Source organism: Rhinoraja longicauda, unplaced genomic scaffold, assembly GCF_053455715.1.
Source record: "Rhinoraja longicauda isolate Sanriku21f unplaced genomic scaffold, sRhiLon1.1 Scf001200, whole genome shotgun sequence".
NCBI lineage: Eukaryota > Metazoa > Chordata > Chondrichthyes > Rajiformes > Arhynchobatidae > Rhinoraja > Rhinoraja longicauda.
This window is the reverse complement of record NW_027602416.1, coordinates 7,270-32,500: the sequence shown is the minus strand read 5'-3', so window position 1 is coordinate 32,500 and position 25,231 is coordinate 7,270. Positions and strand designations below refer to the sequence as shown.

Below are 25,231 nucleotides of genomic sequence, written 5' to 3'. Positions count from 1 at the left end.
TTGCAGAAGCCAATTAACCTACAAACTCGCATGTCTTTGGAATATGGATGGAGACCGGAGCGCCTGGAGGAAACCAAGCGGTCACGGGGCGAACGTGCAAACTCTGTACAGATAGCACCCGTGGTCAGGATCGAACCCAGGTCTCCGGGGCTGTAAGGCAGCAACTCCACCCTCATTCCTCATTGGAGGTTAATGAGGAATAGACGATATATCAAAGGGTTGGCCTCATCCAATGAATTAATACATTTAAAGAATAAAGAAAGTTATTAATTGTTCATGGGATCTTGTTCCTCCTGTTTAAGCTGTCTGAGAAGTACGGCCCAATCTTCAGCATCAAGCTTGGAACCATGAAGGCTGTGGTCTTGACTGGATACGAGACCGTGAAGGATGCTCTCATCAACCATCCCGATGTGTTTGGAGGAAGAGCTCATGTCCCAATATTTGAAGACGTGGCCAATGGTCATGGTAACTCATCTGCATTGTTGTTGAACTTTTAACAATTAGTTTCATCCTCATTTGGTTCAGTTAACTGGAGTCTTGATGAATGCTTGATTTTGCTAAGGTGTAAAGCTTTAAAGGACTTTGGCCAACGCGTTATTCTTTAAGTGAGATTGGTAACCAATCGTCAGCAAACGGTGCTGAATTTAATCACATAATACATGAAACCAATCACTTGGTGATTTAATGTAAGACTGCTTCACAAACTAATAAAGCACCGGGTGGCAAATGGCGCAGCTGCAGAGTTGCTGCCTCACAGCGCCAGATATCCGGGTGCTGTCTGTGGAGTTTGTATGTTCTCTCTGTGACCGTGTGGGTTTGCTGTGAGTGCTCCGGTTTCCTCTCACACTCCAAATGCATTCAGGGTTGTGGGATAATTGAATATTGCCCGAGTATGTAGGATGTAAAACTGGTCTCACATAGAAATAGTGTCTGGGGTGTTTGTTGGTCGGCGCAGACTCCGTGGCCTGAAGGGCCTGTTTCCATGCTGTGTCTCTAAACTAAACACCCTCTTTCCCAATTTTAACTAATTTATCTTTCTCACTTTCACTATTTTTGTTACACAATCTCAGGCTGACTGTAACTTAGTCTGAGGAGGTATAGTATCTTTCTTTCAACTATGAGATCATTCAGCCTGTCTCTGCTGGCTCTCGGAAACATTCCTGAAAATCCCACTATTTACGTAATCTATTCTCTTTCTTGGCTATTAAAAGTAAAAGGAAATATTTGCGAGGTTCACGAAGTTGACTGCATCACTTTAAAGGAGAGAAGGTTTAAAGGAGAAATGCAAGGCAAGTTTTTTTACACAGAGAGAGGTGGATGCCTGCAATGCATTGTGGGATGGTGATGGTAGCAGACATGTTTGTGTCATTTGGGACAGACAGACAGACACGTGATCGGACGGGGAATGGAGGGATACAAGTAGATGTGGTTATGTTAATTTGGTATCATGTTCGACACAGACTGTGGGTCGAAGGGACTATTCCTGTGCTGCACTGTTCTATCCTCTATGCTCTATGGTCTGCACCACGTTAAAATAATTATTTCCTTCTTTGTCCACTGTTTTCTATTAACATTTTGTCATTTAAAAGAGAGGCTCACTTTTACCTTGGTTGCAAGTTGCTTTGACAAGATGTCACACTGATGGATCTAATTGCAGGCATCATCTTTGGTCATGGGGACTCTTGGAAGCAGATGCGAAGGTTCACTGTATCCACTCTGCGCGACTTTGGAATGGGCAGGAAAACTATCGAAGATAAAATCACTGAAGAAACCCATTTCCTCATTAAAATGTTTGAATCCCACAAAGGTGAATCTAAATCAGGAGGCAGACTGATCAACTCTCCTCTGCCTACTAATAATTTATAATTTAAGATTCATAAAGAATCCAAGAAATACCTATTGAAGAAAATGACTGTTCAATTCATCACTTTGTGTTAGTTCTGCCCCTAGTTAATCCTGCTCACTGGTACACTCTCCAAAGATGCTACCTGACCTGTTGAGTGTTTCCAGAATTTTTCTTGTTTTCGCTTCAGCTTTTCAGCTCTTTTTCCCGCCTCTCAAGTGAATTTAAAGACTCCACTTTAGCATGTATTAAATGGTTTGATTTCCATTCAGATATGTGGACATCAATGGCAATGTCCACTTGTTATTGCTCCTCAACTGAGGAAACAGTTAAGTGTCAACTACATTCAAGTATGTGGAGTTGTACATCAACTGGACTGGGAAAAGATGGCAAATTTTGTCTGTGAAGGTCATCAATGAACTAGAAGATAGACACAAAATGCTGGAGTAACTCAGCTGGACAGGCAGCTTCTCTGGAGAGAAGGAATGGGTGACATTTAGGGTTGAGATCCTTCTTCAGACTGAGATTCGGGGGGGAAAGGAAAACAAGATAAATAGATGGTGATGTAGAGAGATATGGAACAAATGAATGATAAAGGAAACAGGCCATTGTTAACTGTTTGCTGGGTGAAAACGTGAAGGTGGTGTGACTTGGGTGGGGGAGGGATGGAGAGAGGGAATGCTGGGGTTATTTCAAGTTAGAGTATTCAATATTCATACCACTGGCTTGTAAACGGAATATGCGATGCTGTTCCTCTAATTTGCATTTAGCCTCAGATCTAGATGAGTTGTTTTAACAACAATCTCATAAGTTCATCATCCCCATTACTGATTCCAGTAATCTGTTTCTGATTTATTAACTAGTTGAATTTCTATTCTCCTGTGGGATTTGAACTAATTTCTCTGGCACAGACCTCCATGCTTCCAAATACTTCCCTGGTAACATAACCACCAGGGTTCAGCACTCTTGATATGCCTCTTAGCCCTTGAAGAATTACTGCATTAAAAGCAACATTTAAAACTTGCCACTGAAGTCAAGTGTCAGACATCAGTAAAAAGAGACTGAACAGGATGCCTTATAAATGTGAATTGGTTTACACTGTTTGTCACTAACGTGAATGATGCGTATTTCTTCAGGCCAAGAATTTAATCCAACCTTCAAGTTGAACGCTGCTGTGGCCAATATAATCTGCTCGATAGTTTTTGGTGATAGATTTGATTACGACGATGAAAGGTTCAACATTTTAGTCAAAGGAAGTAATGAAAACATACAACTTGCCGGTTCCCCTACGATACAGGTAAACCTTATCTTTCACTGAGATTGCAGATATTTTCCAATAAATCCTCCAGAAGCTTGTTCTATAGACGTACCACCATCTGTGTCAAAATGTTACCCCATAGGTGCCAAATACAGACGCGCCCTGACTCCACCTTGGAGATCACCCCTCATGGTCTCCGCATCGCAGCTCCCACCTGGTCTCTGCGTCTAAGCCCCTCATGATTTTAAACAACTCTGTAAGATCACCTCTCAATCTTCAATGCTCCAAGGAATATTTTTTTCAAGAGCATTTATTTCAAGAGGGCTAGAATACAAAAAGAGGGATGTAGACTTGATGGGCCCAATGGCCTAAAGCTGCTCCTATTACTTATGATTTATGATCTCATGAATAATGTCCTAGCCTGCATAACCATTCCATTTAACACAGTCCCTTGGGTTCTGGTAACATCCTGGTAACTTTTCTGCAAAGTTTCCAGATTAAAGGCATCTTTCTAACCGCAGGGTCACCAAAACTGAACACAATTCTCCACTATTGGCCTCACCAATATCTTGCATAATCTCTATACTCAATGCCCTTACTGATGAAGAGACGACATTCCAATAGCCTTATTCACCACCCCGTCTACCTGTTTTGCCAGTATCGGGAACTATATACTGGTACCCCTTGGTCCCTCCATTCTGCAACACTCCCCAGGGCCCTTGCATTCTTTGTGAAAATCCTACCCTGGTATGACATCCGACAATGCAATACCGACCACATATCTGAATTGAACTCCACTTACCTGCTGATCAAGTTCCTGCTGTAATTGTTGATAACCGTCTCCACCACCTCTGCAAACTTACTAAATGTGCCTTCTAGCTTCTCATCCAAATCGGTGACATAGATGACAATCAACAGTGGGCCCAGCACCTACTCCTTAGGCACACCACCAGTCACGGCTTTCCAGTCCGATAAACAGCCTTCCATCATTGATTTGATTGGGGGCTCTAAGTATCTGTCCCTCAATTAACAAGAAAAAGCTGCTTGTCCGACTGACTCACCAACTTGTTTGTCACATGTTGTCTGAGGAACAGCTGATTCACTGTGTCCCAACCCTGTGGTTTGACAGAGGGAGATGGTTGGGTGGACTTGAACCTTGGGGCTCAATGGGACCTGGGCTTTCAGACATTATATTCCTGATAAGCACAACAATGACAATAAAAAACAAATTCCAGATATATATTTAGTCTAAGCACTTGGGGCAACATGGTGGCACAGTGGTACAGTTGCTACTTTCCAGCGCTTGCAGCGCCAGAGACCCGTGTTCGATCCCGACCATGGGTGTTTGTACGGAGTTTGACCGCATGGGTTTTCTCTGAGATCTTTGGTTTCCACACTCCAAAGACGTACAGGTTTGTAGATTAATTGGCTTGGGATTGTATACTTGCTATACAGTAAGTGTAAAATGTCCCTGGTATGTGTAGGATAGTGTTAATGTGTGGGGTTCGTTGGTCAGTGTGGACACGAAGAGCTTGTTTCTGCACTGTTTCTCTAAACTAAAGTAAACCTAACAAGCACAATCAATCTTTGAATAATTCCTAAATTTTAAAGATTTTATACCTTTATTACCTGTAGACCAGGTATTGGCTATCTGTAGATTTCAGGTATTGGCTATCAATTGTTTGCTTTGATGTTAATACTCATGATTTTATGTTATAGATTTACAATGCATTTCCTATACTGGGATTTCTTCTTGGATCTCGCAAGAAATTGCTGCAAAATACTAGGTCAAATTGTGGAATCATCAACAACTTTATAAATGAAAATGATCAGACACTGGATGCAAACAACCCAAGGGGCTTCGTCGATGTGTTCTTGTTAAAACAGCGCCAGGTATGGACTCCACACCTCCCCATTAAGAAGAGGTAGATTTTGTATAATGAGTTTGCTTCAAAGAAACTGTAGCTATTCAACTGAGCTCGAACATTATTGATTTGCTGGCAATGGTGGCATTTAACGAAGCTGGTGGTGACAGGATAGGTCAGTACAGTGGCATTACCGGTACGGTAACTGCCTCACAACGCTGGAGACCCGGGTTCGATCCTGACCTCGGGTGCAGTCTGGGACTCTCATATGTTGAAAGACTAGGCTTGTATACACTGGAATTTAGAAGGATGAGAGGGGATCTTATTGAAACATGTAAGATTATTAAGGGGTTGGACAAGTTAGAGGCAGGAAACATGTTCCCAATGTTGGGGGAGTCAAGAACCAGGGGCCACAGTTTAAGAATAAGGGGCAGGCCATTTAGAACAGAGATGAGGAAAAACTTTTTCAGTCAGAGAGTTGTGAATCTGTGGAATTCTTTGCCTCAGAAGGCAGTGGAGGCCAATTCTCTGAATGCATTCAAGAGAGAGAGCTAGATAGAGCTCTTAAGGATAGCGTTGTCAGGGCGTATGGGGAAAAGCAGGAACGGGGTACTGATCGAGAATGATCAGCCGTGATCACATTGAATGGTGGTGCTGGCTCGAAGGGCCGAATGGCCTACTCCTGCACCTATTGTCTATTGTCAATCTGTGTGATATTTGCAGGTTCTCATGAGATCACGTTGGTTTACTCTGCGGAACCCACTTTCCCCCCACATCCCAAAGACACCTGGGTTTGTGGGTTATTTGCGTTCTGTAAATTGCTCCTGGTGTAGGGAGTGGATGCCAACGTGGGATAACATAGAACTGGTGTAAACAGGTGAATAATGGTCAGCGTGGAGTCAGTGGGCCGAAGGGCCTCTGGTGTGTACTCCTGGTCCCAACGTAATTTCTGGGTCTTTGCTCTGTTAATCTACTGCAGGAGTCAGGTAATCCAAACACATATTTCCATGAAAAGAATCTGCTCCACACGACAGTCAACCTGTTTGGTGCTGGGATGGAGACGACTTCCACCACACTTCGTTGGGCCATGCTGCTGATGATGAAGTACCCCCACGTACAGGGTGAGGAGCGGTCTGATTGATTACTGTGCGTCCCGTGTGTGAATCCCAGCTCGAGCCCTGCCGCCCAGTGCTTTAACAATTCCCTTGGTTTCCAGAGAAAGTTCACGAGGAAATCATCAGTATCATTGGGTCAGAACGGTCGCCCAGAGCTGAAGACCGGACGAGTTTGCCCTACACCAACGCGGTGATCCATGAAGTCCAGAGATTTGGCAACATTGTCCCAATGAACTTCATGCATTCAACAACAGCAGACGTAAACTTTCAAGGATATTTCATCCCAAAGGTAGATAAAGGAAGTGGGTGGCTCATTGGCTCCTGATATTGTGATATTTACTCCATGGATGGAACAAGTGGATTGCTGATGTCTTGGGCTCATAAATTTATTTGTGTAGTTTTATATAACATCATCTCTGGTGTATCGACTGCTTTTGAAAGAAAGTTGATGGAGTGAGTGGATAGATAACTTGTACACTGGTGAACCTTTTATAGCAGAATTCATCTGAAAACATTCAGCTTGGTAGGACATTTATCTCTCTTAAAATGCCATTTGGTGTCTGTATACTCCTGTCTTGTTTATTTACTGAATTTTCCTTGAAGTAATAACTTGTTAAAACATAAGATCACATTACTACTGCAATGAGGAGGATGTTTTATTAGTCATGAATGACATTAACTTCAAGGGGAAAGATAAATGCAAGTTCAAATCGAGAAAATCATTGTGGGTGTGGACATATACCTGGTGCGGACATCTGCACAAAATAGTTATCGACTCCTCGCTGTTTCCTCAAGTCAGGGGCATTTAGGGATGGGCAAATGCCACCTGACCTTGCCACAATGCCCACATCCTGGGAAAAAAATTAATAGAAAAAAAATGTAGTTAAAAATCCCAGGGTCTGTCTCTGGAACTTTACCTGCCAACATTTTATCACTGCCCCCCTGAATGAGATATTGGGGCGAGTTTGATAAAAGATGGAGGTCTTAAGAAGGATCTTTAAGGGGAGTGAGTGGTAGAGAGACAGCGAAGTTTCGAGAAAGAATTCCAGAGGTTAATGTCACTGAGGGTGAAGAGCTTGGCAGAGTGATGGAAATTGGTGATGTAGCAGAGGTAGAAGAGTGGAAATGCTGCCAAGATTGTTAATTCTTGTGCACGTATTTTCAGCAATGCTTTACAAACAGAATACCAACAGCGATTGTAAATTATATTTTCAGGACACTCCCGTGATCCCCTTGCTGACCTCGGTGCTTTTCGATAAAACTCAGTGGGAAAACCCAAGAGACTTTAACCCTTCCAACTTTCTGGATGCTGACGGGAAGTTTGTGAAGAGAGATGCTTTTGCTCCATTCTCCATGGGTAAGGCGTTTCTCCATGTTTGCACTCTACGCTGGAAGATTTTACATCCTTTTGGACTTTACACTTTTTATTCTTTAATGTATCCTTTATCTGCGCTCTGTGAACGGCTTGATTGTATTCATGTATAGTCTTACCTTTGACTGGATAGCACGCAAACAAAAGCTTTTCACTGTACCTCGGTACATATCACAATGAAAATCTAAACTAAATTTCCCCCGGCCCTAAGCTTAACTAATGGAGGGAAATGCAATATTTATGGCAAGTCATTTGCCTGAGTAAAATAAAGATCGGAGGATGATGGAAATAGAGTCATAGAATCATACAACATGGAAACAGGCCCAGGAAACAGCCCAACCTGTCCATGCTGACCCAGATGCCGCATCTAGTCCCATTTGCACACATTTGGCCCATATCCCACAAAAAATCCTATCCATGTACCTATTTAAATGTCTTTTAAATGTTGTTGTAGTTCCTGCCTCAACTACCTTTTCTGCCAGCTCGTTCCATCTACCCAGCACCCTTTGTGTTAAAAAGTTGCAGCTGAGATTCTTATTGAATCTTAACCTAAAACATGGGAAATTGGTGGGTCAGGCAGCATTTGTGGATAGAATGGACAGCTGACATTTCAGGTAGGGACCCTTCTTCTTTCTAATGGTTTTCCTCCGGTTCCTTCGGTTTCTTCCCACATCCCAGAGACATGCGGTTTGCAGGTTAAATGACCAATGTAGAATTGCCCCTAGTGTGCAGGGAGCGGATGGGATAATATAGAACATCGATGGTTAGCGTGAACTCAGTGGGCCAATGATCTGTTTCCATGCTGTATCTTTAAATCAATCAATCAAACGTTGTTTTTGTGGGGCTACGTTGACATCTTTGTGCCTTTGCAGGACGCAGGGCCTGTGCTGGAGAATCCCTGGCCAGGGTGGAGCTCTTCCTGTTCTTTACCACTCTGATACAGAAGTTCCGGTTTCAAGTCCCCCCGAATGTGAACAATCTGGAGCTTGTATCTGGTGTGGGCTTCACATCATTCCCGAAGTACCAAAACGTGTGCGCTGTACGTCGCTGATGTCAACACATCCTTTGCTTCAGTTTTACCCCTTTACATTATTCTCAGAAACATTTCAAAGAATGTGCGTGTGAGATTTTGTTGTTGAATGTTGCATTTGTCATGGGGCTGAATCTAGCGGAGCAATCAATGGTGCCTCCATGACTTCAATGGAAACGAGCCTTCAACTGGGACACACCATGAACAGTGAAACTCCAGCACTTAGTGGATGATTTAGTCAGTCACCGGACGTTTGCCATTCCGAATCTTACAGTCCACCAAAATTTGGAAAATAACATTCCTTCAATCTGTTTGATGATATTTTGTGATCAATATAAATGATAATCTGTGATATCAGCTCTTTAACTTTCAACCTGCACTCAATTTAGCAAGATGAACATGTTCATGAATATAAACATGCCTTTCAACATGAAGCAAATTCACAAATACTGTCAGAATTATGTAACCTGCTTTTATTTGTATAACCTGTTGCCTTCAACGATTTTAAATTCTTCCTCAGTCTGAAATTAACATAAATGCTGTGACTTTTTTTTTCTTGTGATAATTTGTGGAAAGAGCTGTTCATCTTCGCAGATGGATCAAGGTGTGACAATCTAAAAATGTTGGACAAATGATTCAAGGGAAATCTGTGGGATAACATCTTTATGTAGAAATTGGTTTTCTTCTTTGGAATATGGCACTTTGTCTCCTTCTGCCTTTCAAAAGCTTTTTCCCACCTGGCCAATCGATCCAGATCCTGCTGCAATCTTTCACAACAATCTTCACTATCTGCAAAACCACTCACTTTAGTATGATCAGCAAACTTGCTAATCTTGCCTTGTATGTTCTCATCCAAACCATTGATGTAGATGACGTACAGGTATGTAGGTTAATTGGCTGGGTAAATGTAAAAATTGTCCCTAGTGGGTGTAGGATAGTGTTAATATACGGGGATCGCTGGGCGGCACGGACTTGGAGGGCCGAAAGGGCCTGTTTCCGGCTGTATGTATATGATATGATATGATATGATATGACAAACAGTAAAGGATCCAGCACCGAAACCTGAGGCACACCACAGGCCTCCAGTCCGAGAAGCAACCTTCCACCATCGCCCTCTGCTTCCTTCCATGGAGCCAGCCTATCGTTCCCAGCATTTTCCCTGCAGCCCTTCTTGAAAAGAGGCACAACATTTGCCACCCTCCAGTCTTCCTGCTCCTCTCTTATATTTAAGGACGACTCGTAAATTTCAACCAGGGCTCCTGCAATTTCCTCTCGAGTTTCCCGCAATGTCTTCGGATATACACTTTCATTGACAGCCCCAAGTTCCTCCGTCCTACTGTTTTTCTCCTCGGTAAATACAGAGGAGAAATACTAATTGAGGACCTTGCCCATCTATTGTGGCTCCACACAGAGGTGACCACTTTGACTCCTGAGAGGTCCCACACTCTCTCTCTCCCTTTTCTCCCTGATGTGTTTATAAAATCTGTTGTGATTGTCCTTAATCCTTCCCCACAGAGCTATCTCCTGGCCCCTTTTTGCCCTTCTGATCTCCTTTTTCAGTTTACTCCGTAGTTCCCGAAACTCCTCCAAGACTGCACTTGACCCCAGCTGCAGAAACCTGCCCCATGCACCATTCTTGTTTTTGTCCAACGCCACAACTTCCCTGGTCAGCCAAGCTTCCTTACGTTTGCCTGCTTTGCCTTTGACTCAGACGGAGACGTGCACACCCTGAGACGCCACCAACGTTAGTTGCCCTGGCACCACTTTACTGAATCCGCAGCCAAGAGGCGGCTCCTCTCTGGTGGCCGCCCCCCCGCTGACACCTTTAACTGTCAGGTTAACTGAGAGCGACTGCGGCCCGGGACCCTGCTCTGGGGCGGTCGCTGGCAGGAGTGGGAAGTCAAGGGGAGCCCAGAGATGGCGTTGGGCAGCGCCTTCCCGCTGGACGCAGCCACTTTACTGATCCTCGGCGCCCTCTCCCTCTCGCTCCTCCTTTACTTTCGCCGCGGCTCGAAGTGCCCTGGAGCGCTCAACCTCCCCCCGGGACCCCATCCTCTGCCCATCATCGGGCACCTGCACCTCCTGGATCTGAAGAAGCCCCACGAGAGTCTCATGGAGGTAAGAGGGAGCGGGAGGAGGCAGCAATGGGGGGTCGTTGTGTTCCCCACTTGCACCCAGCGCTTGGCAGAGGCATCGCTGTCTCTATGTCGCTGCCGCTCAGATTCACCGCCCCTGGAATCACAGCACTCCTGAGCTCAGCTACACAACTTCCAGCACTCACTCCTTGTAATCAGATGTTACCCGCTCTTGTCCGATATGGTGGAACAGCGGGGAGACAGCGCCAGAGACCCAGGTGCGATGGTTTGACCCAGTTTGCAAGTTCTCACTGCGACCCCGCTGTTCTCGCACGTCCCGCGTGTTTGCAGGTTCATTGACCTCTGTTTCTTTTTTTAAAATGTTATTTTTATTTAAATTTTAACAAAGCACATACATGTTACAACTCATAGTACCCAATGATACCTACATTATAAATTCAATTATACATGTATTGTTCTGTATTATCTCCCCACCCACAACCCCCTTCCCCACCACCCCCAGTTAGAAAAAAGGGAAAGAGAGGAAGAAAGAGAGAAAGAGAGAAAGAAAGAGAGAAAGAAAGAGAGAGAGAAAGAGAGAGAGAAAGAGAGAGAGAAAGAAAGAGGGAGAGAAAGAGAGAGAAAGAGAGAGAGAAAGAAAGAGAGAGAAAGAGAGAGAGAAAGAAAGGGAGAAAGAAAGAGAGAAAGAGAGAAAGAATGAAAGAAAGAAAGAAAGAAAGAGAGAAAGAAAGAGAGAAAGAATGAAAGAAAGAAAGAAAGAGAGAAAGAGAGAGAGAAAGAAAGAAAGAAAGAAGGAAACCTGGAGTCAAGAAGGAAACACTTCCGGCTAATTTCTTATTAATTTCTTATTAAGGGTATCAAAACAATCCTGAATTTATATATTTCCAATTCTTAATCCTAGTTTTAAAATGAATGGGTTCCAAACTTTCAAAAAGAAATCATATCTATTTCTCAGATTATAAGTAGCTTTTTCTAATGGGATACAACTACGCATTTCTGCGTACCATCTTTCAATTCTTATTTCATTGTGATCTTTCCAAGTGACCGCTACACATTTTTTTGCTATTGCTATTTTGAGAAATCTTTCCTGATAATTATCTAAAATTAACCTTGGTAATATTCCTTTAATATCTCCCAATAAATGCCCATGTGGAGTGTAAAAAAGTACCCACATCTTGGTTGCATCTAAAACAAATTTCAGGTAAATTTGGTTTTAAATTGTTTAATTTTTTTTTAGTTAAATATAATTGATGTAAGAAATTATATTGTACTAAACTATATCTCACATTAATAGTATTTTTCATACTGTCTAAACACAATCTTTCCCAACTTGGTTCATCAATGCTAATATTCAGATCTGTTTCCCATCTTTGTCTTGATTTTTGTATTCCTATCTTTGGACTAGATTTTTGTAATAATTTATACATTGAAGATATACATTTTTTTTGTTCCCCTGCCCTGAATCAAGGATTCAATTCCTTTAATTTGAAATAGAAACATTGCAGGTTCATTGGCCTCTGTTCTTGTAATTGTTCGTCGACATGGACTCGTTGGGCCGAAGGGCCTGTTTCCATGCTGTATCGCTTCAATCACTCATTTACAAAAAAACACAGTGCTGGAGTAACTCAGCGTGACAGGCAGCATCTCTGGAGAAAAATAATAGGTGAAGTTTTAGGTCGGAACCTTCATCTGTCTGAAGAAGGGTTCCGACTCGAAACGTCACCTATTCCTTTTCTCCAGCGACGCTGCCTGACCCGTTGAGTTACTCCAACATTTTGTGTCTATCTTCACACTCGCTCTTTGTTATCCCACTTTCTCAACCACAAACGAGAAAGACCTCGATCCGACCTGGGTCTCAGCGGGTCGGGCAGCATCTCTGGAGAAGATAGACAGGGAACATTTCGAATCGGGACCCTCCTTCAGACTCTATCTTTTATGTAAACCAGCATCTGCAGTGCCTTGTTTCTTCAATGTCCTTCAGTTTCTACCGGCACCTATGATCACCTTAGCCACCCAGTCTGCAAGTATCAGTGTTTTTACAATTTACCAGAATGTCCCGGTGCACAGTGCCTCGACTATGTCTCTGTAACACTGCGCTATAACGCTGTAACACTATAGACTGCGGTATTGTGCTGCGTCCACACCCCGTGGTATTGTGTATGGCGTGACTGCACGCATGTATGAAGTGATATGTCTGGATAGCACGCAAACAAACTTTTCACAGAGTTGGCAATAATAAATAATAAGATTAATACAAACAGTGAGAGTTTCACAAGACTGGAGATGTGTCTCAGGGAAACGTTTTCCAGGCCAGACTCTCAGAAATGACATGAAAATGCTGCTTATTGAATAAGCTTGGCAATTCCCCTTTTAGTTTAAACTAGACCAAGTCTAACCCCCCTCCCCCCCCTCCTCCTCCCCCCCTTTCCCCACCCCTCCCTCCATAGGAGATAGATTTAAACTTTAAAATGTGAATAACTTTTAAAATATAACACCGATTTCGATGAAACTTCTTCCAGCAAGGTGGACCTAAAATTGTCGCGCTATCGTGTACCGTTTTGGCTGTAGTTCAGGAACAAACAAACAAACAAACGAGAGTTTTTAGTGTATTGATATAGAGATGTATAGCACAGGAAGAGGTCCTTCAACCCACGATATCAGTGCTGAACATGATGCCGTTAACCAAACTCCACTGCCTACATGTAATGCATATCTATGTGCCTATCTGAAACGCCACTGTTGTATCTGTCTCCACCACCAACCCTGGCAGTGCGTCCATGCAATCACCACTCTCTGTAAAATCACTTGGCCACACATCGCATTTGAACATGAACCCTCTGAACAAAGTTCTGTGTCATTATGTCTGGCACATTTAGAAATTGTGCTTTGTTCCTGCAAGTCCAGGCATTAATAAGGATCAAAAAACAAAATTGCTACGAATCCAATCACTGGAGAACACCAGAATTTGCCTTCCTCCAGTCTGACGAACAACCGCTGACCAAAAACTAACACCCCACACCTCCCCCCCCCCTCCCCATTTATCTATTCTACTGTCAACCATAATCGATTTGCACCACGTGATTCAATGTTGCTGATAAGCCAGTCACGTGTCACACTGTCAAAGGTTTTCTGGGAATTCACGTACACCACTTGCACTGCATTACCGTCATCAACTCTTATGTTAAGTTTATTTCAGAAATACAGCGTGGAAATAGGCCCTTCGGCCCACCGAGCCTGCGCTGACCATCAATCACCCGTACACTAGTCCTGTGCTACACACTAAGGACAATTTGCAGAAGCCAATTAACCTACAAACTCGCATGTCTTTGGAATATGGAGCGCCTGGAGGAAACCAAGCGGTCACGGGGCGAACGTGCAAACTCTGTACAGATAGCACCCGTGGTCAGGATCGAACCCAGGTCTCCGGGGCTGTAAGGCAGCAACTCCACCCTCATTCCTCATTGGAGGTTAATGAGGAATAGACGATATATCAAAGGGTTGGCCACATCCAATGAATTAATCCATTTAAAGAATAAAGAAAGTTATTAATTGTTCATGGGATCTTGTTCCTCCTGTTTAAGCTGTCTGAGAAGTACGGCCCAATCTTCAGCATCAAGCTTGGAACCATGAAGGCTGTGGTCTTGACTGGATACGAGACCGTGAAGGATGCTCTCATCAACCATCCCGATGTGTTTGGAGGAAGAGCTCACGTCCCAATATTTGAAGAAGTGGCCAAGGGTCATGGTAACTATCATCTGCATTGTTGTTGAACTTTTAACAATTAGTTTCATCCTCATTTGGTTCAGTTAACTGGAGTCTTGATGAATGCTTGATTTTGCTAAGGTGTAAAGCTTTAAAGGACTTTGGCCAACGCGTTATTCTTTAAGTGAGATTGGTAACCAATCGTCAGCAAACGGTGCTGAATTTAATCACATAATACATGAAACCAATCACTTGGTGATTTAATGTAAGACTGCTTCACAAACTAATAAAGCACCGGGTGGCAAATGGCGCAGCTGTAGAGTTGCTGCCTCACAGCGCCAGATATCCGGGTGCTGTCTGTGTGGAGTTTGTATGTTCTCTCTGTGACCGTGTGGGTTTGCTGTGAGTGCTCCGGTTTCCTCTCACGCTCCAAATGCATTCAGGGTTGTGGGATAATTGAATATTGCCCGAGTATGTAGGATGTAAAACTGGTCTCACATAGAAATAGTGTCTAGGATGTTCGTTGGTCGGCGCAGACTCCGTGGCCTGAAGGGCCTGTTTCCATGCTGTGTCTCTAAACTAAACACCCTCTTTTCCAATTTTAACTAATATCTTTCTCACTTTCACTATTTTTGTTACACAATCTCAGGCTGACTGTAACTTAGTCTGAGGAGGTATAGTATCTTTCTTTCAACTATGAGATCATTCAGCCTGTCTCTGCTGGCTCTCAGAACATTCCCTGAAAATCCCACTATTTACGTAATCTATTCTCTTTCTTGGCTATTAAAAGTAAAAGGAAATATTTGCGAGGTTCAGGAAGTTGACTGCATCACTTTAAAGGAGAGAAGGTTTAAAGGAGAAATGCAAGGCAAGTTTTTTTACACAGAGACAGGTGGATGCCTGCAATGCATTGTGGGATGGTGATGGTAGCAGACATGATTGTGTCATTTGGGACAGACAGACAGACACGTGATCGGACGGGGAATGGAGGGATACAGGTAGATGTGGTTATGTTAATTTGGTATCATGTTCGACACAGACTGTGGGTCGAAGGGACTATTCCTGTGCTGCACTGTTCTATCCTCTATGCTCTATGGTCTGCACTACATTAAATAATTATTTCCTTCTTTGTCCACTGTTTTCTATTAACATTTTGTCATTTAAAAGAGAGGCTCACTTTTACCTTGGTTGCAAGTTGCTTTGACAAGATGTCACACTGATGGATTTAATTGCAGGCATCATCTTTGGTCATGGGGACTCTTGGAAGCAGATGCGAAGGTTCACTGTATCCACTCTGCGCGACTTTGGAATGGGCAGGAAAACTATCGAAGATAAAATCACTGAAGAAACCCATTTCCTCATTAAAATGTTCGAATCCCACAAAGGTGAATCTAAATCAGGAGGCAGACTGATCAACTCTCCTCTGCCTACTTCTAATAATTTATAATTTAAGATTCATAAAGAATCCAAGAAATACCTATTGAAGAAAATGACTGTTCAATTCATCACTTTGTGTTAGTTCTGCCCCTAGTTAATCCTGCTCACTGGTACACTCTCCAAAGATGCTACCTGACCTGTTGAGTGTTTCCAGAATTTTTCTTATTTTTGCTTCAGCTTTTCAGCTCTTTTTCCCGCCTCTCAAGTGAATTTAAAGACTCCACTTTAGCATGTATTAAATGGTTTGATTTCCATTCAGATATGTGATCATCAATGGCAATGTCCACTTGTTGTTGCTCCTCAACTGAGGAAACAGTTAAGTGTCAGCTACATTCAAGTATGTGGAGTTGTACATCAACTGGACTGGGAAAAGATGGCAAATTTTGTCTGTGAAGGTCATCAATGAACTAGAAGATAGACACAAAATGCTGGAGTAACTCAGCTGGACAGGCAGCTTCTCTGGAGAGAAGGAATGGGTGACATTTAGGGTTGAGATCCTTTTTCAGACTGAGATTCGGGGGGAAAGGGAAACAAGATAAATAGATGGTGATGTAGAGAGATATGGAACAAATGAATGATAAAGGAAACAGGCCATTGTTAACTGTTTGCTGGGTGAAAACGCGAAGGTGGTGTGACTTGGGTGGGGGAGGGATGGAGAGAGGGAATGCTGGGGTTATTTCAAGTTAGAGTATTCAATATTCATACCACTGGCTTGTAAGTGGAATATGAGATGCTGTTCCTCTAATTTGCATTTAGCCTCTGATCTAGATGAGTTGTTTTAACAACAATCTCATAAATTCATCATCCCCATTACTGATTCCAGTAATCTGTTTCAGATTCATTAACTAATTGAATTTCTATTCTCCTGTGGGATTTGAACTAATTTCTCTGGCACAGACCTCCATGCCTCCAAATACTTCCCTGGTAACATAACCACCAGGGTTCTGCCCTCTTGATATGTCTCTTAGCCCTTGAGGAATTACTGCATTAAAAGCAACATTTAAAACTTGCCACTGAAGTCAAGTGTCAGACATCAGTAAAAAGAGACTGATCAGGATGCCTTATAAATGTGAATTGGTTTACACTGTTTGTCACTAACGTGAATGATGCGTATTTCTTCAGGCCAAGAATTTAATCCAACCTTCAAGTTGAACGCTGCAGTGGCCAATATAATCTGCTCGATAGTTTTTGGTGATAGATTTGATTATGACGATGAAAGGTTCAACATTTTAGTCAAAGGAATTAATGAAAACATACAACTTGCCGGTTCCCCTACGATACAGGTAAACCTTATCTTTCACTGAGATTGCAGATATTTTCCAATAAATGCTCATTTGCAAGAGGCCCCAGAAGAGTCATAGAGTCAAACAGCACAAAAACAAGCTCTTTGGCAAACCTGACCTAGATGCCTATCGAAGCAAGTCCCATTTGTCCGCATTGGACTCTTATCACTCAAAACCTTTACTATTTCCAAACCTGTACGAATGCGTTTTACTTATTGTTAAAGTACCTGCGCCAACTACATCCTCCAGAAGCTTGTTCTATAGACGTACCATCATCTGTGTCAAAATGTTACCCCATAGGTGCCAAATACAGACGCGCCCTGACTCCACCTTGGAGCTCACCCCTCATGGTCTCCGCATCGCAGCTCCCACCTGGTCTCTGCGTCTAAGCCCCTCATGATTTTAAACAACTCTGTAAGATCACCTCTCAATCTTCAATGCTCCAAGGAATATTTTTTTCAAGAGCATTTATTTCAAGAGGGCTATAATACAAAAAGAGGGATGTAGACTTGATGGGCCCAATGGCCTAAATCTGCTCCTATTACTTATGATTTATGATCTTATGAATAATGTCCTAGCCTGCATAACCACTCCATTTAACACAGTCCCTTGGGTTCTGGTAACATCCACGTAACTCTTCTGCAAAGTTTACAGATTAAAGGCATCTTTCTAACCGCAGGGTCACCAAAACTGAACACAATTCTCCACTATTGGCCTCACCAATATCTTGCATAATCTCTATACTCAATGCCCTTACTGATGAAGAGACGACATTCCAATAGCCTTATTCACCACCCCGTCTACCGGTTTTGCCAGTATCGGGAACTATGTACTGGAACCCCTTGGTCCCTCCATTCTGCAACACTCCCCAGGGCCCTTGCATTCTTTGTGAAAATACTACCCTGGTATGACATCCGAAAATGCAATACCGAGCACTTATCTGAATTGAACTCCACTTACCTGCTGATCAAGTTCCTGCTGTAATTGTTGATAACCTTCTCTACCACCTCTTCCAGTGCCATCTGCAAACTTACTAAATGTGCCTTTCGCTTCTCATCCAAATCATTGATGTAGATGACAATCAGCAGTGGGCCCAGCACCTACTCTTTGGGCACACCACTAGTCACAGCTTTCCAGTCCGATAAACAGCCTTCCATCATTGATTTAATTGGGGTCTCAAAGTATCTGTCCCTCAATACACAAAAAAAAAGCTGCTTGTCCGACTGACTCACCAACTTTTGTCACATGTTGTCTGAAGAGCAGCTGATAAACATTCATTGTGACCCGACCTTGTGGTTTGACAGAGGGAGATGGTTGGGTGGACGTCGCTTGGGACTCAATGGGACCTGGGCTTTCAGACATTATATTCCTGATAAGGACAACAAAGACAATAAAAAACAAATACCAGATATATAATTAGTCTTAGCACTTAGGGCACATGGTGGCACAGTGGTAGAGTTGCTACCTTCCAGCGCTTGCAGCACTAGAGACCCGGGTTCGATCCCGACCACGGGTGTTGTTTTTATGGAGTTTGACCGCATGGGTTTTCTCTGAAATCTTTGGTTTCTTCCCACACTCCAAATACGTACAGGTTTGTAGGTTAATTGGCTTCGGTTTGTATACTTGGTGTACAGTAAGTGTAAATTGCCCCTAGTGTGTAGGATAGTGTTAATGTGTGGGGTTCGCTGTTCAGTGTGGACCCGAAGAGCCTGTTTCCACACTGTATCTCAAACTAAACTTAACAAGCACACTCAATGTTTGAATAATTCCTAAATTTTAAAGATTTTATACCTTTATTACCAGATTTCAAGTATTGGCTACCAATTGTTTGCTTTGATGTTAATACTCGTGATTTTATTTTATAGATTTACAATGCATTTCCTATCCTAAGATTTCTTGGCTCACGCAACAAATTGCTGCAAAATAATAGTTCAAATTGTGGAATCATCAAGAACCTTATAAATGAAAATGATCAGAAACTAGATGCAAACAACCCAAGGGGCTTCATTGATACGTACTTGTTAAAACAGAACCAGGTATGGACTCCACACCTCCCCTTTAGGAAGAGGTAGATTTTGTATAATGGGTTTGCTTCAAAGGAGCTGGAGCTATTCAACTGAGCTCGAACATTATTGATTTGGTGTCAATTGTAGCATTTAGTGAACCTGGTGGTGACAGGATAGGTCAGTACAATGGCATTACCAGTAGAGCCGCTGCCTCACAACGCCGGAGACTCGGGTTCGATCCTGACCTCAGGTGCAGTCTGTGTGGAATTTACATGTTCTCCCTGAAACCACATTGGTTTACTCTGCATGCCCCACTTTCCTCCCACATCCCAAAGACACACGGGTAAGTGGGCTATTTGCCTTCTGTAAATTGCTCCTGGTGTAGGGAGTGGATGTCAACATGGGATAACATAGAACTGGTGTAAATGGGTGAATGATGGTCAGCGTGAACTCAGTGGGCCAAAGGGCTTCCGGTGTGTACTCTTGGTCCCAAAGTAATTTCTGGGTCTTTGCTCTGTTAATCTAATGCAGGAGTCAGGTAATCCAAACACATATTTCCATGAAAAGAATCTGCTCTACACGACATCCAACCTGTTTGCTGCTGGGATGGAGACAACTTCCACCACACTTCGTTGGGCCATGCTGCTGATGATGAAGTACCCCCACGTACAGGGTGAGGAGCGGTCTGATTGATTACTGTTTGTCCCGTGTGTGAATCCCAGCTCTAGCCCTGTCGCCCAGTGCTTTAATGATGCCCTTGGTTTCCAGAGAAAGTTCACGAGGAAATCATCGGTATCATTGGGTCAGAACGGTCGCCCAGAGCTGAAGACCGGACGAGTTTGCCCTACACCAACGCGGTGATCCATGAAGTCCAGAGATTTGGCAACATTGTCCCAATGAACATCATGCATTCAACAACAGCAGATGTAAACTTTCGAGGATATTTCATCCCAAAGGTAGATAAAGGAAGTGGGTGGCTCATTGGCTCCTGATATTGTGATATTTACTCCAGGGAGGAAGCAAGTGGATTGTTGATTTCTTAGGCTCATAAATTTATTTGTGTAATTTTATACAACATCATCTCTGGTGTATCGACTGCTTTTGAAAGAGAGTTGATGGAGTGAGTGGATAGACAACTTGTACACTGGTGAAACCTTTGTAGCAGAGTTCATCCGATAAAATTCAGCTTGGTAGGACATTTATCTCTCTTAAAATGCCAATTGTTGTCTGTATACTCCTGTCTTGATTATTTACTGAATTTTCCTTGAAGTAATAACTTGTTAAAACATAAGATCAATTTGAAAAGTCCGGGAGCAGAGCAAGGACGCCCGTTGGCTGAGCAGAAAAGTAAGTGCTAATTACAGTTGAACAGGCAGTTTAAAAAGAGCGCCAAGAGGAAGCTAGTAGTCAATTTGAAAAGTCCGGGAGCAGAGCAAGGACGCCCGTTGGCTGAGCAGAAAAGTAAGTGCTAATTACAGTTGAACAGGCAGTTTAAAAAGAGCGCTGGGAACTGAATATTCAGGGGTACACAACGTATAGAAAAGACAGACAGGTGGGCAGAGGGGGTGGGGTTGCTCTGATGGTAAGGAATGATATTCATTCCCTTGCAAGGGGTGACATAGAATCAGGAGATGTTGAATCAGTATGGATAGAAATGAGAAATTGTAAGGGTAAAAAGACCCTAATGGGAGTTATCTATAGGCCCCCAAACAGTAGCCTCGACATAGGGTGCAATTTGAATCAGGAGATAAAATTGACATGTCAAAAATGTAATGCTACGGTGGTTATGGGAGATTTCAACATGCAGGTAGACTGGGAAAATCAGGTTGGAAATGGACCCCAGGAAAGAGAGTTTGTAGAGTGCCTTCGAGATGGATTCTTAGAACAGCTTGTACTGGAGCCTACCAGGGAGAAGGCAATTCTGGATTTAGTGTTGTGTAATGATCCTGATCTGATAAGGGGACTAGAGGTAAAAGAGCCATTAGGAGGCAGTGATCACAACATGATAAGTTTTACTCTGCAAATGGAAAGGCAGAAGGGAAAATCGGAAGTGTCGGTATTACAGTATAGCAAAGGGGATTACAGAGGCATGAGGCAAGAGCTGGCCAAAATTGACTGGAAGGAGGCCCTAGCAGGGAAGACGGTAGAACAGCAATGGCAGGTATTCCTGGGAATAATGCAGAGGTTGCAGGATCAATTTATTCCAAAGAGGTGGAAAGACTAAGGGGAGTAAGAGACACCTGTGGCTGACAAGGGAAGTCAGGGACAGCATAAAAATTAAGGAGAGGAAGTATAACATAGCAAAGAAGAGTGGGAAGACAGAGGATTGGGACTCTTTTAAAGAGCAACAAAAGTTAACTAAAAAGGCAATACGGGGAGAAAAGATGAGGTACGAGGGTAAACTAGCCAATAATATAAAGGAGGATAGCAAAAGTTTTTTTAGGTACGTGAAGAGGAAAAAAATAGTCAAGGCAAATGTGGGTCCCTTGAAGACAGAAGCAGGGGAATTTATTATGGGGAACAAAGAAATGGCAGATGAGTTAAACCGTTACTTTGGATCTGTCTTCACTGAGGAAGATACACACAATCTCCCAAATGTTCTAGGGGCCGGAGAACCTAGGGTGATGGAGGAACTGAAGGAAATCCACATTAGGCAGGAAATGGTTTTGGGTAGACTGATGGGACTGAAGGCTGATAAATCCCCAGGGCCTGATGGTCTGCATCCCAGAGTACTTAAGGAGGTGGCTCTAGAAATAGTGGAAGCATTGGAGATAATTTTTCAATGTTCTATAGATTCAGGATCAGTTCCTGTGGATTGGAGGATAGCAAATGTTATCCCACTTTTTAAGAAAGGAGGGAGAGAGAAAACAGGTAATTATAGACCAGTTAGTCTGACATCAGTGGTGGAGAAGATGCTGGAGTCAATTATAAAAGACGAAATTGCTGAGCATTTGGATAGCAGTAACGGGATCATTCCGAGTCAGCATGGATTTACGAAGGGGAAATCATGCTTGACAAATCTACTGGAATTTTTTGAGGATGTAACTAGGAAAATTGACAAGGGAGAGTCGGTGGATGTGGTGTACCTCGACTTTCAGAAAGCCTTCGACAAGGTCCCACATAGGAGATTAGTGGGCAAAATTAGGGCACATGGTATTGGGGGTAGGGTACTGACATGGATAGAAAATTGGTTGACAGACAGAAAGCAAAGAGTGGGGATAAATGGGTCCCTTTCGGAATGGCAGGCAGTGACCAGTGGGGTACCGCAAGGTTCGGTGCTGGGACCCCAGCTATTTACGATATACATTAATGACTTAGACGAAGGGATTAAAAGTACCATTAGCAAATTTGCAGATGATACTAAGTTGGGGGGTAGTGTGAATTGTGAGGAAGATGCAATAAGGCTGCAGGGTGACTTGGACAGGTTGTGTGAGTGGGCGGATACATGGCAGATGCAGTTTAATGTAGATAAGTGTGAGGTTATTCACTTTGGAAGTAAGAATAGAAAGGCAGATTATTATCTGAATGGTGTCAAGTTAGGAGGAGGGGGAGTTCAACGAGATCTGGGTGTCCTAGTGCATCAGTCAATGAAAGGAAGCATGCAGGTACAGCAGGCAGTGAAGAAAGCCAATGGAATGTTGGCCTTCGTAACAAGAGGAGTTGAGTATAGGAGCAAAGAGGTCCTTCTACAGTTGTACCGGGCCCTGGTGAGACCGCACCTGGAGTACTGTGTGCAGTTTTGGTCTCCAAATTTGAGGAAGGATATTCTTGCTATGGAGGGCGTGCCGCGTAGGTTCACTAGGTTAATTCCCGGAATGTCGGGATTGTCGTATGTTGAAAGGCTGGAGCGATTGGGCTTGTATACACTGGAATTTAGAAGGATGAGGGGGCATCTTATTGAAACATATAAGATAATTAGGGGATTGGACACATTAGAGGCAGATAACATGTTCCCAATGTTGGGGGAGTCCAGAACAAGGGGCCACAGTTTAAGAATAAGGGGTAGGCCATTTAGAACGGAGATGAGGAAGAACTTTTTCAGTCAGAGAGTGGTGAAGGTGTGGAATTCTCTGCCTCAGAAGGCAGTGGAGGCCAGTTCGTTGGATGCTTTCAAGAGAGAACTGGATAGAGCTCTTAAGGATAGCGGAGTGAGGGGGTATGGGGAGAAGGCAGGAACGGGGTACTGATTGAGAGTGATCAGCCATGATCGCATTGAATGGCGGTGCTGGCTCGAAGGGCTGAATGGCCTACTCCTGCACCTATTGTCTATTGTCTATTGTCTATCACTGCAATGAAGAGGATGTTTTACTAGTCAAAATTATTGTTGGTGCAGACATATATATACCTGGTGTGGACATCTCCACACAATATTCGTTGACTCCTCGCTGTTTCCTTAGGTCAGGGCCATCTAGAGATGGGTAATACCACCTGACCTATAAATAGAAAAAAAAAGTAGTTAAAAATCCCAGGGTCTGTCTCTGGAACTTTACCTGCCAAAATTCTATCATTGCGCCCATGAATGAGATATTGGGGCGAGTTTGATAAAAGACGGTGGTCTTAAGAACGATCCTTAAGGGGAGTGAGAGGTTGAGAGACCGGGAAGATTCGAGAAATAATTCCAGAGGTTAATGTCACTGAGGGTGAAGAGGTTGGCAGAGTGATGGAAATTGAAGGTGTGGCAGAGGTAGAAGAGTGGAAATGCTGCCAAGATTGATCATTCTTGTGCACGTATTTTCAGCAATGCTTTACAAACAGAATACCAACAGCGATTATAAATTATATTTTCAGGACACTCCCGTGATCCCCTTGCTGACCTCGGTGCTTTTCGATAAAACTCAGTGGGAAAACCCAAGAGACTTTAACCCTTCCAACTTTCTGGATGCTGACGGGAAGTTTGTGAAGAGAGATGCTTTTGCTCCATTCTCCATGGGTAAGGCGTTTCTCCATGTTTGCACTCTACGCTGGAAGATTTTACATTCTTTTGGACTTTACACTTTTTATTCTTTACTGTACCCTTTATCCTTTATCTGCACTCTGTGAACGGCTTGATTGTATTCATGTATAGTCTTACCTTTGACTGGATAGCACGCAAACAAAAGCTTTTCACTGTACCTCGATACATATCACAATGAAAATCTAAACTAAATTTCCCTCTGCCCTAAGCTTAACTGATGGACAGAAATGCAATATTTATGGCAAGTCATTTGCCTGAGTAAAATAAAGATCTGAGGATGTTGGAAATAGTCATAGAATCATACAACATGGAAACAGGCCCAGAAAACAGCCCAACCTGTCCATGCCGACCCAGATGCCACATCTAGTCCCATTTGCACACATTTGGCCCATATCCCACAAAACATTTCCTATCCATGTACCTATTTAAATGTCTTTTAAATGTTGTTGTAGTACCTGCCTCAACTTTTCTGGCAGCTCGTTCCATCTACCCACCACCCTTTGTGTTAGGACCCTTCTTCTTTCTAATGGTTTTCCTCCGGATCCTTCAGTTTCTTCCCACATCCCAGAGACATGCGGTTTGCAGGTTAAATGGCCACTGTAAAATTGCCCCTAGTGTGCAGGGAGCGGATGGGATAATATAGAATCGGTGTCATCGATGGTTAGCGTGAACTCAGTGGGTCAATGATCTGTTTCCATGCTGTATCTTTAAATCAATCAATCAAACGTTTTTGTTTGCCTATGTTGACATGTTTGTGCCTTTGCAGGACGCAGGGCCTGTGCTGGAGAAACCCTGGCCAGGGTGGAGCTCTTCTTGTTCTTTACCACTCTGATACAGAAGTTCCGGTTTCAAGTCCCCCCGAATGTGAACAATCTGGAGCTTGTATCTGGTGTGGGCTTCACATCATTCCCGAAGTACCAAAATGTGTGCGCTGTTTGTCGCTGATGTCAACACAACCTTTGCTTCAGTTTTACCCCTTTACATTATTCTCAGAAACATTTCAAAGAATGTGTGTGTGTTTTTGTTGTGCAATGTTGCATTTGTCATGGGGCTGAATCTAGCGAGCAATCAATGGTGCCTCCATGACTACAATGGAAACGAGCCTTCAAGTCCCGTAAACTGGGACACACCATGAACAGTGAAACTCCAGCACTTAGTGGATGATGTAGTCAGCCACCTGACATTTGCCCTTCCGAATCTTATAGTCCATTCACCAAAAGTTTGTAAAATAACATTCCTTCAATCTTTTTGATGATATTTTGTGATCAAT

At 43.2% G+C, this 25,231-nt stretch overlaps 1 protein-coding gene across 1 annotated transcript in view; it reads left to right on the top strand.

Moving 5' to 3' along the window:
• The window catches only part of LOC144591607 (uncharacterized), a 28,998-nt gene extending 4,092 nt beyond the window's left edge, over positions 1–24,906 (top strand). Inside the window, exons 2-18 of the mRNA XM_078395664.1 lie at positions 303–465; positions 1,658–1,807; positions 2,980–3,140; positions 4,821–4,994; positions 5,946–6,087; positions 6,183–6,370; positions 7,297–7,438; positions 8,326–8,499; positions 10,330–10,601; positions 14,161–14,323; positions 15,517–15,666; positions 16,841–17,001; positions 18,867–19,037; positions 19,539–19,680; positions 19,776–19,963; positions 23,796–23,937; positions 24,728–24,906. Of these exons, the coding sequence (XP_078251790.1) occupies positions 303–465; positions 1,658–1,807; positions 2,980–3,140; positions 4,821–4,994; positions 5,946–6,087; positions 6,183–6,370; positions 7,297–7,438; positions 8,326–8,499; positions 10,330–10,601; positions 14,161–14,323; positions 15,517–15,666; positions 16,841–17,001; positions 18,867–19,037; positions 19,539–19,680; positions 19,776–19,963; positions 23,796–23,937; positions 24,728–24,906 (2,862 nt within the window). The remainder of the gene's footprint in view (positions 1–302; positions 466–1,657; positions 1,808–2,979; positions 3,141–4,820; positions 4,995–5,945; positions 6,088–6,182; positions 6,371–7,296; positions 7,439–8,325; positions 8,500–10,329; positions 10,602–14,160; positions 14,324–15,516; positions 15,667–16,840; positions 17,002–18,866; positions 19,038–19,538; positions 19,681–19,775; positions 19,964–23,795; positions 23,938–24,727) is intronic.
• Positions 24,907–25,231: the final 325 nt, after the last annotated feature.